This window comes from Temnothorax americanus, unplaced genomic scaffold, assembly GCF_048541705.1.
Source record: "Temnothorax americanus isolate GAGA-0224 unplaced genomic scaffold, ASM4854170v1 Scaffold43, whole genome shotgun sequence".
Taxonomy (NCBI): Eukaryota; Metazoa; Arthropoda; class Insecta; order Hymenoptera; family Formicidae; genus Temnothorax; species Temnothorax americanus.
Genome location: NW_027509581.1, coordinates 222739 through 241951, shown reverse-complemented (window position 1 = coordinate 241951; position 19213 = coordinate 222739). Strand labels below are relative to the sequence as shown.

The following is a 19213-nucleotide window of genomic DNA, read 5'->3' as shown; positions in this document are numbered from 1 at the left end:
CACGCATTTAGAAGTTAAATTCTTCTATAATATTTAAGGAATTTATTTTGTTGTTTTTACGGTTAATTGTGTAATGCGACTTTATTTTGCAAAAGAACAAAAAGAATCAATAAATCACAGGTGAATGAAATCTCTTCATGAATACGTATTTTTACCGGATGGCATTAAGGATTTTGATTTTACTTTTTTCGGGTGGTATTTTCGAAACTAGCTATATTTTTTTATAATTATTATATAAGAAAATTAAAAATATTTTTTCTATATAATTTTCTAATATAAAGTACTCAGAGTATTTAAGTATTCGGAAATTTCAAGAAATCTATGAATTTAAAATATACCTATAAATATATAGAAAAATAACTTCGTCCGCCCCACTGATTAAACAGCAATACCTATAAATACTTAGACTGTTGATTTCTTAAGTAATTTGTAAATAAAAGAATGATTTTAATTATTACAAATTTAAAACAAAAATAATAACAGCAACATTTATTAATTTTTAAGTTTTTAATTATTTTTAACAATTATGAGATTTTTTTCCTTTTAATATATTTTAATGGAATATTTCTATCAAATCGTTAATTCTCAATCCGTCTAATCTGAATAAATTCTCTCCTCTAGAAATATGTAAATAATTTTTTTTTTTAGTAATGTCTAATATAGATAATAGAGTATTTCTTTAATGATTGATATAATCAAAACTCAAAACACAGTCGCTTTTAAGAAATACACAATTACACTGCAAATTATAAATTTTTCTTTAAATGTATTTTTTTGTACCCTTTTTTATGTATATTTATGTCAATGTATTTCTTTATATTAATCAATGTACGTCATTATTTAATTCGCAAAATATTAAGGTACAGTCATCGGAAAGTGAATATTTTATTCTCCTATATCAAAGTGTCAGAATAAAATATATGAAATATCTCGTAAACTGTTGATTTTTGTATATCGTTACTTCTATATTAATTTTTACAATATTATTTTTATATCCAAAATATCGAAGAGAATTGATTTATGTAAGAAAATTTACATGGTTTTATTTTAGAAATGTAGGTGATCTTTGTGTGAATATGAAGAGTGTGTGTGAGACAGTTAAAGTGTAAAGATATTTTATAATATTTTAACAATATTTTTATACTTTAGTATAATATAAAAAATATTCTAAACTAATTTATAATACCTTAAATAAATAGATATATGTAGATGTATGTATATTCTAATATTTTATTGATATTAATATACTTTTTATCTAAAATGTTTTCCTTTCTCCAACAAAGTATACATTTTTTTGAAAATTTATTAACAATTATAGAATATTTTATACAACTTATAACAAGAAACACTTGTGCCAAGTTACATGTAGTAAACAATAAATCGATTCGTTAGCGTATTTATATGCGATTCACTCAGTTGAAAATGACAAACTATAATATCTTAATAACGCTTGGATCGATCAAGTTTTTATCGAGATTTAATCCATCCTTCTATATTCTATAAATACAAAAGCATTTCTATTTTTACTCTATATGCTCTATGAACGAAAATAGTTCGAAATTTCAACTGACAAATTTTTATTGAGAGATTGAATGTCATCTCTTTCATTGTTTACATATTATTGCAATTTCCGACACAAGCTTGCATTAGCGTTGTTATAGGTTTATTTTCTCTTTTGCACTCTCTACTACTACTTATACATAGGTAATTATACGTAAAAAGGGTCCCCTTTCCGATTTGGTTCATTTTTAAATATGTTGTTGGGGGAGTCCCGAGTCATTTCATAGTCAATCCTAGGAGTCAATCCTAGGAATGCTCGTATATATATATATAGTCAAAGCCCGAAATGCGGGCATTCCTAGGATTGACTAGTCAATCTTAGAAATAACTAATACGGCTAGTCAAAGTTAGAAACTAAAGAAAAATCACTTCGGACTTTGACCAGTCAATCCCTTAGGTATGTGGCTTAATTCGGACTGTGTGACTGTTAACAAATAAAATCAAGATTTTTTTTTACTAAATTAAGTTCTTATTGTTAACATAATGTAGTTTTTTATTTAGTCGGGGGTCATTGTTTGTTAAAAAGTTATTAACAAAAAAAAGTTTAGAAAATATAGCAGTTAAATTGAGTATTAAAAGGCATAAATGACTAATATATATATGTCGAAATAGTTCACGCATACACTTTCCACGCGAAACGAGGTGCTACATGGGTTCATGACGCGCTTTACAAGCTCGTTTAAGTACATGCGTGGAATTTATCCTCTGACTATCCTGACTATATTAAATTGTAGATGTTATATGCATACACACACACACACACGAGGGGGTGCGAGGGGGGCCTTTGGTCCCCTCCTTCCCCGCACCCACCCCGCCGGTAGGCAGCGTGGAACTCGCTTTACAACTTAAAGTACATATGATAAGTTGTAAAGCGAAATTATAAAGTACATGTATGGGGAGGGGGGTGCAGGGGAGCAAAATCCTCCCGCCCACGCATGTACTTAAACGAGCTTGTAATAAAGCGCGTCATGAACCCATGTGGCACCTCGTTTCGCGTGGAAAGTGTATGCGTGAACTATTTTGACATATTGGAAAATAATTTATATATGCAACGTAATTGGAAAAGTTGTTAGACCGATTCTTTCAATTCTAACAATATAAATTATTTACTGAAAAGGAAAATTAAAAACAGAAAAGGAAATAAAATATTTATAATTGTATTTTCTTTTTTCTTATTAGTTTTGATAATTTTTACAAAATTAACAATAATAAAAAATAGAAATACCGAAGATTACATAGAAGTTTGAAAACAAATAACAAATACTGTCCTTTTATTATCACGCATGTGTCAAAAAAAGGTTTGATTATTTTTTATTCGTGCGCGTACATTTTGAAAAAGGCTTTCTCTAACTTAACAGATCTACTTACGCGGTGCTACTAATCTACAAAAATTAAATTGTGTTGCCTAGGGATTTTCGTTAGTACCAACGTTATCCCCTCTACTTTTTCGGGAAACTGGAGTAAAAAAGTAAATAAAAAGCTACATTATGTTAACAACAAGAACTTAATTTAGTAAAAAAAATCTTGATTTTATTTGTTAACAGTCACACAGTCCGAATTAAGCCACACCTATTAGGATTGACTAGTCAAAGTCCGAAGTGATTTTTCTTAGTTTCTAACTTTGACCAGCCGTATTAGTTATTCCTAGGATTGACTAGTCAAAAGCCAAAACGCAAAACTTATTTTGGTCTTTGACCAAGACGCTTGGTCGTTCCCCAGGATTATATATATATATATATATATATATATATATATATATATATATATAAAAATAAGGGTCGGACTCAAATAGCTTCGGAGATATAGGCTGAGAAAGGATAAAAATATAAGAAATATAAAAATAAATGTTTGATAATAATTTATTTAACATTATCATTAGTAATATCTGAAAGATTTCAGCCATTGCATCAAAGAATGTGGTAATCCGAGTGTCAAAGTTATATTTACAGCGAAACAGAAATTCTGCAAGGTATCCTTCATACACACACGCGCGCGCGCTCGCGCGCGCGGGGATGCAAGGGGGAACCTTTGGCCACCCCTCCCGCACCCACCTTTGCCGGTAGGCAGCGTGGACCTCGCTTTACAACTTAAAGTACATGTTAAGGCTGCGGTCCGATTCACGCTCACAGCGCTGAAAGCATCGCTCTATCTTCGTTTTATATTCGATGTGCAACGAAGACAGAATGATGCTTACAACGCTGTGAGTTATATTCCTCAGTTTGTTCTACCCCTATATTTCATATATAATACTTTAAGATTTGGTTGATTATAGGAAAATCTGAACAGGAAAAGTCATTAAGTCACGGCTCTTTTAAAGAATTAATTTTAAATTTTAGATATCCCAAATTTTTTTTTTCAAATTGGGTTATAGCACAATAGCACAAAGCCTATGTAACTCAGGAAGACATATAAGCTATCCAGCAGTGTAAAAATTTTTGAAATCAATTCAATAATTTCTAAGATTATCCGCTGAATAATGGCACAAATAAACTTTTTCCCTTTATATAATACTAGGGATGTAAAATACACAATCGTATGTGATTGATTAATTATCGAATCATGATAATGTGAAAAAAAAACAGTTTAAAATACATATAAAATATAACAAATTAGAAACTTACACATTGCTTCCTCACCATTACAGATCGCTACCATTGCTCCTATTTTATTTCGCTCACAAAGCTCCTCTATGAGGAAGCTTGTATTTTATTTGATGCATAATTATTAGTATTTATTTGTTTTGGCTTCCTCATAGAGGATGCTTTATGAGCGAAATGAAATAGGAGCAATGGTAGCGATCTGTAATGATGAGGAAGCAATATGCAAGTTTCTGATTTGCACACTTTTTTTAATTTTAAATTTAATATTTTTTATGAATTGGTAGAGCTAAGTAGCACAAGTGAAGTGGTTTTACAATCGACGCAATGTCAAATCGATGTTAACTTGGGGAGTTCAGGCTACATGGTCCAATATGGACTTCGCATATGGACCTTTAATCGCGTATAAAGCTGGATCTAATCAATCAAATCTTAAAGAATTATATATGAAATATAGAGATAGAAAGGACTGAAGAATATAATAGAATTATAAATAGCCTGATATCTCAAAATTGGCGGAAGTTAGAGCAACCACGGCCATTTCTCAAAAAATTTAAAATTTTATAAAGAAAGAACCTTTTTACTGATTATCGCCAAATACAATACCATCAACTTTTTTTTTTAATGATACTTTATATAAAATTACATGTATAACTTATACATGTAACTTTTTGAGCAGAAATTGGTAACTGCTTCACCGATCCTCGCCAAATTCAATACCTTCCTTAAATGATATTCTATCCATCAAATAACTTATATTTTTTAAGCAGAAATCGGTAACCTTTTCACCTATCCTCGCCAAATTCAGAACAACCTTCCCTTAATGATACTCTATATACATATAAGTTTACGCATAACTTGTACACTTTTTAAGCAAAAATTGGTAACCCCTTCACCAATCCGTGCTAAATTCAACATCAACCTTCCTTTAATGATACTCTATCCATAAAAAAAATTAAGCTTGATATCTCAAAATTTGCGGAAATTAGAGTAATCATGTAGATTTTTTTCGGCATCCCCTTTATTATTAGCAATTTTTCTAATTTTATTATATTCTTCAGTTTTTTTTTTCGACCCCTATATTTCATATATGTATAATTCTTTAAGATTTAGTTAATCAGTTCTTGAGTTATAGAAATTTCGGTAAATTTGGCACACAACACACATATACACACATACGGACATTTTTTAAAATAACGATTTTCCGATGTTGTAGAACATTCTGAACATATTGGCATCGAAAACTAAAAAAAACAGTTTTTTCTCTTCGGTTTTTTCTATCCCTGTTTCATATATAATTCTTTAACATTTGGTTAATAAGACCTATTAGCTTTATATGCAATCAAAGGTTCATATAAGAGGTTTATGAAAACAAAGCTTCTTCTATGAGGAAGCAAAAATATAAAAAATATATTTGTATGCAAAAGTATTATATATTCTGTATTTTAATATGTTTTTTAAAAATTATTTTTCGATAACTAAACTTAAAAATTCAAAATAGGTAGTAGATATAGGTAACATAGATTTCATTGAGTATCTAAAGTTCTAATTAAGATATAATAGATGATATTCGATTTGAAATTACTTACTAAATACTTACATAAAGTAGGGGAACGGGAGTAAGATGACGAAGTGGGTAAGATGAGAAATTGCTAATTTTTCTAAACTAATAACAGATAACGAGTCGATGCTGAATTCATTAAAGGCTTTAAATAATAGCACATAATCTCTTGTAGTTTGATTTCAATTTGTCTACAAAAGCAGATAATATAATGAGAAATACATTTTGGGTACATCCATATGTAATTTTTTAGTGTTTGTTTATAAGGAATGACATAATTATGGTAAATACTTTCACTTTCTTTATGAAATTACAGTATAGTATAGCTAAAAATATATAAAATAACATACTAGAAATTTTCAATTTTTGCATTGCAACATTTTTATTAAATGAAAAAAAATAAATACAATGACTTCGGATAAGATGACGAACATCATGCTTGTGCAAGATAACGTATCCGTAAATGCAATATAACTGTTAATGTGCATTGTAAATGTGACTGCAAAATTAGTTAGTTTTTTTAATATTGGTTACCTGTGTAACAAATCTTACCATGTACATCTCACTGATTTTTCTGTTTCTTTTTTTTTTTTTTTTATTGCGTTAAAATATTATAACACCAAAACAATATAAGGAGTTTATTACAATATTGTAATATATTGGTGTTATTGGTGTTATTTTTGTTAGGTATAAATAAGTTAATGAATGGAACTCTAAAAAGAAAATAAGAAAACAATGTACCTATTACAGAGGCATTGGCTGTTACTTGAAAACTTTTAAAAAATCTAAATTTTTTCTGTTTAGATCATCTGTTTAGATCCGGGCTTCGCCCCGGAGGACATATGTAGTAAAACTCGCAAATAGTCTCTCTCTCTCTCTCTCTCTCTCTCTCTCTCTCTCTCTCTCTCTCTCTCTTTCTCTCTTTCTCTCTCTCTCTTTCTCTATCTTTCTCTATTTTTCTCTCACGATTTAATTATATAAAAACTGTAAAGAATCGTGTCAATTTAATTGTGGGGAGGGAAAGGGTTTTTTAATGATCCAACGACAACTGTGTTTCAAGTCTGGCTGTGATCGGCACACAGTAAAACATTAAAATATATATATATGTGTTATTAATAATACATATATACAGAAAAATTAATATTGAGCTGCCTAAGCTCTAAGCTTATTAGACCGAAAATGGCTTGTATCTTATTCAATTGTTTTTATGTAATAGAGGATTAAGAAGGTTTTATAAATATAGGTATTTTTTCTAAAGTTTAAATAAACATCCTGCTAAAAATATGTATTTATGAAAACAAGTATTTTTTAATGATTCCTACACGCGAATCTTTTTTTTCTCTCCCTTCGTACAGACTCACATCTATATGTTTTCCCACTTCCTCTTTTCACACGGTCGCTTAACTAGTCTGATCTCTGGAAGGAAACGAAGCGGTGCTCACTGGCCCGTTTTAGCTTTTGTCTCTCGGCTGAGCACAGCGCAAAGCGGTGGGAGAAATAGAGAGGGAAAAACTCGCCATTTGTTAGGTAAGACAAGAGAACAAGGAGGACACGAGTGGCTGTGTGCGTCCGCTTGTATAGACATTCACCAAGAAAGCCAGAGTCAAGGCCGCTCACTGCTACGTCGTGACAGAGAGGTACTAACCAACATGGAAACCTTGCTAAAGAATATTAAAACCGGCAACGTTTCGCGCGTGGTCTTTCTGGGTTTAGCGTAGAAATGTAGTTGTCAATCTAAACTTGAAACTTGCGTTTCTCTTTATATATGCATATATATCGGCTTACTTTGTATTTAATACAAGAAACGTTCAACGCAATTTACGAAAATAATGACAGACAAAAATTAATGCAATAATATTAATGGTTTTTTAAAACAATAATATATTAAATCATATTACATCAATTGACTTGTTTTATCATATTAGGATGTCTTATCCGATTTTACATTATTTTTTAAATACTAGAATTCTTTGGATAATATTTTCTTAACAAAAATGTGTCAAAAAGAATCGTCGTTAATCACGACTCACTAATTTCTAATCATATATATCTTTATAACTAAACTTTGAGCCAAATTTTTATTAAAGTTTAAATTTAAATTAAACTTAAATTAAAGAATATGAGTTATTATTTTCTTTTCTAGAAGTTAGTTTACGAAGAATTATTGTTCTTCACATCCCTAAAATATTATTAAATATATATCAATATTTGTATCAATTTAAAATGTATTAAAAATTTTAATTCAAATTTTATTTCAAAAAGAAAACAGTACAAATTGGAGAAATTGTAACATAAATTAATTTATTCTTCAAAAATATTATCATGTAAATATATAATGTGTCTATCTCTATATTATATACATATACATATATTTATAAAAACAATATCACAAATCAAGAATGTAAAAAAATATTTTACAATTTCTATCAACGATTCGCGCGTGGTCTTTCTGGATTTATCGTAAAGATGTACGTAGTTGTCAATAAAGACTTGAAACTAGCGTTTTTCTTTATATATAAATATCTATCAGAGTTTACTTTGCATTTAATACAAGTATATTCGCTATATACTCCGTCCAACGAGAGATCATGGTTGGATCGGACGAAAACTCGTTTGTTTCGCATAGGTCTCCGCCCACAGAACATCTATTTACGTATACGGTACGCCACGCTCTAGGGACTTTACTCCCACTTTGCTCGCCTATGCGCAGAACCAACCATGATCTCTCGTTAGATGGATTTTAGTTCTATACATTAGCCTGTCTTTAATTTTATATATTGTTTTAATCATCATTTATCATTTAATTATAAAAATTTGGTTGCTAAATTACATGAAAAACGATATTTAATTATTAAAAAACATATGAACATCTAAAATATAGTACCTAAATATAATCTAAAAAAATTAATACTTAAAACGTAAAATAAATATAATGTAAAGAATATCAGCGAGAAGGTAACTGGAGAATTTAAAAATAATAAATTAAATAGGAGACACATTGCAGTGAGGGAAACAAGAAAAATCAAATTGCAACGAATATAAAAAATACGTAATTGCATTTAAAAAGTATCCAATTGCATATTATATGAATTATGTTCTTCTATCAATCAATTTATATCATTTCTTGCACAAAAACATTAAAGTAAAGTTAAAAAATTAATATCTTAGAGATATCTATTTTACATTTTATTTGAAAATATATCAAAAATATAATATAAAATATTTTATAAATTATTGATTTCTTTTTGTATGATTTTAACATTTTTGTATGTAAAATGATTAGAAGAGAATTGAAATCTGCAAAAAGTATATCTAGTTTTGTTTTGATTTAATTGTTACCGCATCGCTGATGATGGCTCAAGGCAGAGCCGAAACGTATGATGTATAATTATGTATCCCACTAGTTATTAAAGATTGATATAACGTTAATTTACGCGCTGTTAATCGTGTTGTACAAAGTCCACCTTATTTTTACTTGTTACTTGATAAAAAAATGAAGTTGGTTTTGATATCTGCAGATGCTTATTGCCGTCACCTATACAAATATTCATTTTTACTTTATAATGGTTTTTCCTTACTCTACAGTGATTATTTTTTGTAGATTTAATACGTCCTGAAATTTGGCACCCAGTTATGTCAGTTACTCTACATGAATCTGTACATAAACATATTGGAATCTGTTATTTATGATTTGCATAAATTATTTTCGATATATTTTACACAGAAAGAACATTATTAGTACACATCTATCCTCTCTCTCTCTCTCTCTCTCTCTCTCTCTCTCTCTCTCTCTCTCTCTCTCCTCTCTCCTCTCTCTATTTTGTAAAAATAAGAAATAAATAACAAATCGCGATTTGTTTGAAAAGTATGGTGATTTTGGCTTAGGCCAGCTTTTTATCAACCAATTCATATCCGCCCGCATACCACGCGTGCATATATCAATGTGCACGTGTATATACTTGTATATCGTATATACACACACATACTACACACACATACGCGCGCGCGCGCGCGCGCGCACACACACACACACACACACACATACACACACACCTGAAACGTAATCGCCCATACTTTCACCGACCATGACTTCTAACTTGCTTGTGCGCCATTCGGCAAAACGAAACAGCAAAAGTGTATAATAGAGATGCGTAAAAATGTCGCCATCAAAGGCTAAATCTATTTGCGTATCCACTTGATCAGAAAAAAGTTACCTACATTACGTATCTTTTCGGTATAGATATTATAAATTGTCATTATTCGATATCAAATATTCACGGTATATTTATTATGTATTCCATATAAGTTATCTCAACTTTTGACAATTTTTCAATATTTTAAAATTATAAAAATTACCTATATATATAAAATTTGACGTAATTATAATTATTAAGAAATAACATGTACAGCCTGAAAAAAAGCGTGAATCCATTCTTTTGAAGATAATGACTTTAAATATATGTTAAAATATAATATTTTTAGAGAAACTTTCTAAACAGAAGTAAGTATAATTATTGAATTACCTCTTCTATCAATCCATTGCCCATTGAATGTTTTATCTAAGAAATTACGACTATTCACTGAGCGCGCGCACTCTCGCCCCCCCCCCCCATACACACAAAAGATGTAAATCTGACTGGCAACCGCTAAGCTGTATACCTTGGATAATGCTAATCCCGGCGGTATACTGAAAGTTTGAAGAACTATATCATCTTTTTGATTAAAAAGGTCTTCATTAAAGAAGATTAAACTATAGCACACACACATTTTGAGGAAATTCGAGATTAGCTACAAGAATATGCAATGAAAAACGGGAGTTTCTAGTTAAAATTTTCAAGTTGACCTTGACGCAACTTTCCACGATCATTTTAGGTCACCAACTGATACATTTTTTAACCCTAAAACATTTTTTTACAAAAGTTTTTCGCGTATTTTTTTTTAATATTTGACAGTTCTGGAATTTTTGACATTCATTCTATATCTGTTATTATTACAGCACGTTAGAATATGCAGAATATGCTTCTAAATTTATTAATAATCGAAAAATATTTAATCAGATAGTATTTTTAAACAAATTATTAAAAAAATATTATGATTGTAGATTTCACCTTTTATATGTTTGTTAATTATCTAGGGAAACTTTTTTATGTTTTTACAACACACACATTGATTCAAATAAATATAAAATTTAATAAATATTTAAAAAATTAATTAATTTTTATTTATTATTAATTTCTTAAATAAAATGTAAAAAAATGGAAGAAGATTTGTTTCTAGTAGAATTCGGATCCTGCAATATATTTGAATTTAAGTGAGCCGATCCATTGTCATTTGAGTGTCGGAACAAACGCCAAAATATGTATTTACTTTTTTATATGTGTTTAACTTACATTAAAAATTCATTTAAATAGATGAATAATTAGGCCAGTCACATATTAGACATCGAATCGTCCAATTAATCTTTCCAGGTTGCAACCACCATGAATCGCTTTGATTTGAGGTACTATAAGTGGGATTTATTTTGCTTCGCAAAATTAACGCGGAATAAAAAGTTGTTAACAATATTATGAACAAAAAACACGATTTTTTTTCTCAAATATCTCGACCCTTTTTCTTTAGTCTGTAGCTATGTAAGCACAAAATTTTGATTTTGATTATCTCTTGTAGTTAGAGTTATACGCGAAAAAGTGGAAGCGCCCTTTTGACTTTTAGGTTAAAAATCATTTTTAAAGGGCAATAAAGTAAATGAAGCATACCATTAGTCATGTATTGAGTCACTCTACGTATCCACATAATCAAAGAGTTTGAATATTCGGCGTGTTCCCTTGTAAGTCAGTCATGGTAGTAATATATAAATATGTTTATATCTCAGAAATGGTTGAGCTTCGATCTATGTTTACTAAGGTTTTTTACTCAGTATGGTGTGTACACTATCTATCATATAAATATTATATATTTGTATACCTACTATGGGAGGTGTTCTATGTGGATCCCATTTATTTTCACACATTTTAAATAAAAAATACAAATTATTACAATGTTTGTACATCGTCGATACCTGATAATGACAAACCTTACTACGCTGCAGAAATAACACAATTAATAGATATAAGAAGAGGGCAATGTTGGCAATGGCGCAAAATTTGAACAAGATATTTGAAGTGGTTTAACTCTTCTCTATAGTCAAGTCTCCTCTCTGGAGGAGCCCTATATTAAAAATATAAAATGGATATTAAATAATTTAGAACTAAAAAACTGCAATTAACTACGAAATACTAGGAACACATACATACTTTTTGCAGAATAAATATAATACAATTGGTATTAAAAATATAATGAAATTTGTATTAAAAATATTAGAAAAATCTTTCGTGATTTCTACAAGAAGAATTAAAATCTTAAAAAAAAAGATCTTATACCTATAGGTAAAAAATGTATGCCAAGCATATAAAAAAAAAAACATTTAAAAGAATATTCATCATTGAATAAAAAATTTACCACTCAAAAATAGACATAAAATCAATCTAATTAGCTAAATATTATTGAGACCTAAATCTAAAAAAAAAATTTTTTTAAGATACATATATCTATATGTTTAATTAATAGAATTTTAGTATTTTTGTGATTTTACACCAATTATATACCAAAAATTATTGTCATTAAAAGTAATAATATTCTCATAATAATATCATAATATTCTCATTAATGATAGATTTTCATCTTTCGGTAATACTGCATTTCATATATATATATATATATATATATATAGTTTTGAAGATATTTTTATTATGTAAAATAAAACTAGTTAAATGCAAACAATACTATATTAAATTTATAGCATAAATTAACCGACAGAGAACATTTATATTGACACTTATTTAGAAAACAAATTAACATAACTTATAATAAACTAAATCGCTAGAAAACAAAGACATAATATGCTTTGCAGTTAGACTAGTCGCTGCGGTAAAGTAGCTAGCAGTTTTTACTGTTCAATGCATTGGCGAGTAGACTAGTAGTTGCGTGGCCAGCTTAAACGCGCCATAAGTTAGTCGTTATGATACGGTAATAAAATCAGGACTACGGATAATTTGGGTACCTCGTACATCTGTTTATGAATTAAAACAGATTTAAAAACACAAGTTGCAATAAGTTTATCATACTTCTATCACAATATTTTCAGAACACCTTGAAAAGTAAATAATAAATGATATGTATATATCTCTGTGAATCTATTACCCCCATCATTAGAAACAAGTTAGGGTATATGGTAGAATTAAGTACTAATTTATCTTCACTTTATTCCAGTCCTGAATTTATTGTTTCCACTCATTTACGGGAAATTAATACCAAAGGTAAAAGTGCTGACTGCACTTTACGCACTTCTACTTCCGATAAACGTGTATACTGTAAACAAAAAAACTAATATATTAATATATTTTGCTAATTTTTTTAGGTGAATATTCACAAAAGACCCAGCTTCTATGACCTTGATCTTATCATATAATATAGAGGTCACCCTCCTGAGTAATCTTTAAAAGGTTTTAGCCGTTGCTCGTTGTTTATTAAAAAGTTATTATTAGCAAAAAAGTTTAAGAAATATAACAGTTTGTGTCAGTGCTAAGGGAAGTAAAATTTGCTGATATGTGTGTATAGACAGTACACATGTAGGCGGAAGTGGGGAAGCGAGCAAAGCCTTTCCTCCTGTAGCAGGAGTGGATGGAGGTGGATCTCGATTTGTGTGGAAAATTGAAAACCCGAACCGTACAATGGACGTCCACTCCATCCCACCCCACCCCTGCTTACAGAGCGAAACGAGGTCTATCATTGTACGGTTCGCGAACTGAGGTTCACCCCTATCCACTTCTGCTGCAGGGGGCTTCGTCCCTCCCCCGCCTACATGCGTATTATCTATACACACATATCAGCAAATTACTTCCCTTATTATAGCACTGATACAAACTGTTATATTTTTTAAACTTTTTTGTTAATAACTTTTTAATAAACAAGCAACGGCTAAAACCATTTAAAGGTTACTCAGGAGGGTAACCTCTATAATATATGTCACAGTCAAGGTGTTGGGTTCCCTTTTGTCAATATTTACCATTTTTTATTGTAAAATACTGCAAAGAGAAATCAAAAGGATTGAATGATTATGAATTTATCAATACCGTAACCGTAAAGCGAATTTGCATCAAAATAAGAAAGTTACTCAAAATAAGAAAAGTTAGCCATATACATATAAGTTTATATAATAACTTAAACTGTTTCTCATAAAATCAAGTTACAGGAATACATTTTGTCTGATTTACGAAATTTCAAAGTTTTAAATATCTCTAGAGGCAAAGCTACAAGTTCAAATTCTTAATTTTACAAATATTATCAGATTTCTCTAAAGTCTAAAGTATAGAGTAATCAAAAGTACAGCGTGTGTCAAAGTTGTATTATTTTCTTCTAAATAAAACTAATTTTGCCTTGAAATTTCAATTACAACATACTAATACAATTTTTTCAATTTAAAGCTTTAGCTAGAAAAAATTAAAACTTTGTTATAGGTTTCTGTTTACATTAAATTTAACCCTTAGCTGACACACTTCACCAGAATCACATAGCTGGCACACTGGGGCGGTTTCAGACCCCATCATTAAAATGCTTGCTGCGAGAAAACTATTGTTTTTTTTTACTTAAAAAAATTCCAAGATAGTCTTTGAATATTGTTTAACAAATGTCATAGGTTATTTTGATAAAATGTAATATTAAATATGAAAAAAATTGGAGAACGTAAAAGAAAACGAAAAAATGACTGTTTTCACTTAAAAATTCATAACTCTTATATTTCAACCCTTCCATTTTTTAGTACCATTTTCGTACTATAGGGGGGCTTAAATTAGAGCTGAACTAGGCTGAGGCGTTTAATACCCCACAGTGCCAGCTAAAGGGTTAAATGCATACAACATTAAGTAAACCTACAAACATAATATTCTATTCACGGTATTATAAAATACTAGATTTTTTGTTTGCGCTTTGCGCGGGCTCAAAGTCTATTCCTTTTTCCCCAAATTTCTTATTAATTAGGCGCACCAATAGCACCTCATGACCTTAATTTTCAACCCCATAGTAGCCATCCCCATAAAATTAGTAATCTTTTAGTACCAGTTTCATCAAAATCATTAAAAAAAAAAATTAGAAAAATTTTGGCATCGGTTTTAAGAAAATTGACCCATTAATAAAAAATTATCTATTAATAAAAAATTAAACTTATCCTCCAAAAATTTTAAAAATTTTGGCACTGGTTTCAAGAAAATTGGTCAATTAATACTTATTATTTCTCGAAATTTGAATGATTTCCAAACCGGTTTTCAAAAAATCGGTAACAAAAAGTTATCCATAAAAATTATCCATAAAAAAATTCAGCTTGATATCTCAAAGTTTGCAGAAATTGGAGCAATCACGTACATTTTTTTAAACAGAAATCGGAAAAAACCTTTACTATTAGCAATTTTTCTAATTCTATTACATTCTTTAGTTCTTTCTACCCCTATATTTCATATAGTATAATTTTTTAAGATTCGGTCAATTATTTCCCGAAAAATTGGAAAAGTTTCGGAATTGGTTTCCAAAAATTCGGTAACGAAAAATTATATACTTTATGGCAATCCCCGGAAAATTCTACCTCTACTTCATATATAATTCTTTAAGATTCGGTGCATTAACGAATGAGTAGTTCGCGGACAGACAGACAATAGTCGGGTTGGACAGACAAACAAAAATAGTCGGGTATTATTTTAGTACCTATCGCCACCATCTCCAAAAATTTATAAAAATTTTGGCACCCGTTTTTAAAAAATTGGTACATTAATGAAAAATTAAACCAATCCTCGTTTAATTAAAAAAATTTTAGCACCAGTTTCAAAAAAATCGGTACATTAATGAAAAATTAAACCCACGCCGCGGTTTCAAACAAATCGGCCCATTAATGAATAAGTAGTTCGCGGTCGGACATTAGATACTTATTATTTCCCGAAAAATTATGTAAAAATTAGAATTTCGGTACCGGTTTCCAAAAAATCGGAAACAAAAAATTATACACTTTATAGCACTCCCTGGGAAATTATATCCCTACTTCCATATACAATTCTTTAAGATTCGGTTAATTATTTCCCGAAAAATTGGAAAAATTTTGTAACCGACTTTCAAAAAGATCGGTAACGAAAAATTATATATTTTATAGCACTCCCCTGGAAATTGAGAAACCCTACTTTATGTACAATTCTTTGAGATTCGGTCATTTGGAACCGGTTTCCAAAAAGATCGGTAACAACAAATAGTATACTTTATAGCACTCCCCGGGAAATTCTACCCCTATTTCATGTATAATTCTTTGAGATTCAATCAATTATTTCCCGAAAAATTGGAAAAATTAAAAAAGCGGTTTCCAAAAATCTACTTTTTTTAAAATTAGGCATTTTCATAAAATTTTTTAATAATATAATTTTAGTTTTTTGTCTTTTTTCTTTTTTCTTTCTTTTCTTTTTTGTGATAAATTTATTTATAAAAAGTTTTACTTATCGATTTTTTTATAATTGACAATTATTTGGTAAATTTTTAATAGATTTTTCACACTTATTTTTCAATTATACATTTTTTTCGTAATTTATTGCATATCCCCGTAGGGTTCGCAATCTACTACCAATACTATCCTTCTCCTCTCACTTAAACCCTTTGGACCGACGGCTTGACGTCTCTTTCCGAAAAACGGAGCCCAGTTTTCTCCGCACAAGGGCCTCAATCTTGCACGGAGGGGCGCAGCTTTCGGAAAAACATTTTATGGCTCTAGTGGACTCGAACCTGGTTCCTCAGATTACGAGTCTGGCGCTTTACCACTAGACCACACTGCCGCCCTTTTTCAATTATACATATATAGCTTTATAATATCTTTTTATTCTTCAAGCTATGTTTATTCTCATATATTGTCCTTATTTTTATTGATTTATCTTGCATAAAATAATTTCTAAATATATCTAATATTATTCTTCAATATTGAGTTTTTGTGTCTGTATATAGCAAGATCATAGTAATTCGTAAGTTGAGTTATCAAATTTACTGTTACTAGACACTATACAGACGCGCGCTTCGCGCGCGCTATTTAGCTTTAACATTATGCTATTACTATTACACTATTAACCCTTGATACACACAACTGTCAAAATATACAATGACAGCTGCAAATAAAATAAGCGCAGCAAAAGAACCAATCGGGATCGCGGAAAAGTGACAACAATACTTACGACATGCCCTTTTTAGAAGAGGAGTCACTATAATCCTATCTCCGATCCGCTGATATTTTGCGTGGCACTTCGATCCTTGCGTGACGCGACCGAAATTCAGAATTAAACGATTTTATATTTATAATAATGATGAAAGATCACATTAATAATAATATTAACCTCGCGACACGACGCGAGTTGTCACATGTCACATCACGACACACACGACGCACTACATTGCACGCACGAAACTTGCCACACTACTCCGCGATGACAGTCCCTCACGGGATAAAGCAATTAAGCTACGGCGCGGCAATCAATCGAGATAACCAATCGGCATCGCGGAAAAGAAGCTTCAATTTTTCGATACAAACGAAATTCACTCAGTTAACACGCCTTTTTTAAAAGTGGAACATTTAACAGAAATTTTTTTTACTTTTTGTAGCTTCAGAGTCGAGTTTTTATCCTTTTTTGTGTCATTCACAATGACACGTGACTTTTTTTTAAATTACAATTTTGTCTACGATGCTTAAATATTTTTTTATATTTTTCTATTAACTACCTATTAAATACACTTCATGTAGAGAAGCTACAGCATTCGTGTTTTTTAATAGTTAGGGGCTACGATTACATTGAAAACTTTTATCTGTACACAATAAATTATTTATTTATTGATATACATTGATATACATTCTACCATACCCATCGTCAAAAATTGAAACTAATGTAATTTTAGTTTTAGTTTAGATTTGGATAATTGCATCAAAGTACGTAATATACTTATGTTTATGATACTTATGTTTATTAGCGAATAACTGGCACAAAATCTATAAAGATACCGGCAGTATCACAAAAATTAAACTCACCAAAATTATATTAGAATCTAGTAACTGCACTAGTATATCTAATACTATTATATTACTATACTATTACCTATACCTATAATACTATAATACTATTATATTTGTACTAATATTTGCTCACTATATTAGGAGCTACAGGAACTACAGGAGCAATTAAACATGTTTATTATATTTAACAAAAAATTTCTTTACAAAAAATTCTATGTTACTATTGTAATTTTACAGTCGATTCAATTACAACGCAATTAAATACTTATGTTACTATGATGAACTTTATATTTTAATTCCAGGAAGGGACGAATTATCTCAACCGGGTTCAATAAATGGCTATGGAAATAATTCCGGAGGTGGCGGCGGCAGCGGGGGTGGTGGTAGTAACGGAGGTGGGAACGGAGGCGGAGGCAGCGGGGTTGGAAGTGGTAGTAATGAGGGATGCGATGCGAAGAAGAGAAAAGGACCTACGCCTCGACAACAAGAAGAATTGTGCCTTGTATGTGGCGATCGTGCGTCTGGTTATCATTACAACGCCCTTACGTGCGAAGGCTGCAAGGGCTTTTTCAGACGAAGCATCACCAGGAACGCTGTGTATCAGTGCAAATATGGCAACGGCTGCGAAATCGACATGTATATGCGCCGCAAGTGCCAGGAGTGCAGACTGAAGAAGTGTCTGACGGTTGGCATGAGGCCGGAATGTGTTGTGCCCGAGTACCAATGTGCGGTGAAGAGAAAAGAGAAGAAAGCGCAGAAGGTAGATACTATATCGTATTATTTAAATTATATGATGTTTTTTTTTTTAAAGCTATTTTCATGAGTTAAATTTTTCTTCAGCAAACATTTCATGCAAAACTTCTACCATGATTTTAATCTAATTTGCCAATTTTTAATCTAAAAACATGAAATGTCTTTTATAAAATATTTACTTTCCGATGATTTTATCTTAATTTTTTTACGTACAAAATTATGAAATAAATCGATTGCCATAAAGAAAATACATAATTGCGATTAAGAAAAAAAAGTATAATTTACAATTAGATATTTTGGTAAATATTTACCCTTACGAACCTCCTTCTCATTCTTTCTTCTTCTCCTTCACATATATTATAGAGGTTATTCTCCTGAGTAACCATTAGCCATCGCTTGTTGTTTATTAAAAAGTTATAAACAAAAGAAATGTGAAAAATCTGATTTAATTAACCTCATTATTCCGTATAAGGAACCTTTATACGATATACAGCTTCAATATAAATTCGTTCTTTAAAAAAATACTTCTCACTATTACGATGTTTACATATAAACTTTCATGAAGGTCATCATATTCGTACATTGTCAGGAAATGAAAATATTCAGTGTATCGAGAAACTCGAA

General features: G+C 30.2%; 1 protein-coding gene across 5 annotated transcripts in view; it reads left to right on the top strand.

Annotated features, from left to right (window-relative positions):
- The window catches only part of Ecr (ecdysone receptor), a 100870-nt gene that overhangs the window by 60016 nt on the left and 21641 nt on the right, over window positions 1–19213 (top strand). For all 5 annotated transcript variants that reach the window (XM_077416465.1, XM_077416466.1, XM_077416464.1 and 2 more), the window contains one exon: window positions 18139–18596. In XM_077416465.1, the coding sequence (XP_077272591.1) occupies window positions 18139–18596 (458 nt within the window). The remainder of the gene's footprint in view (window positions 1–18138; window positions 18597–19213) is intronic.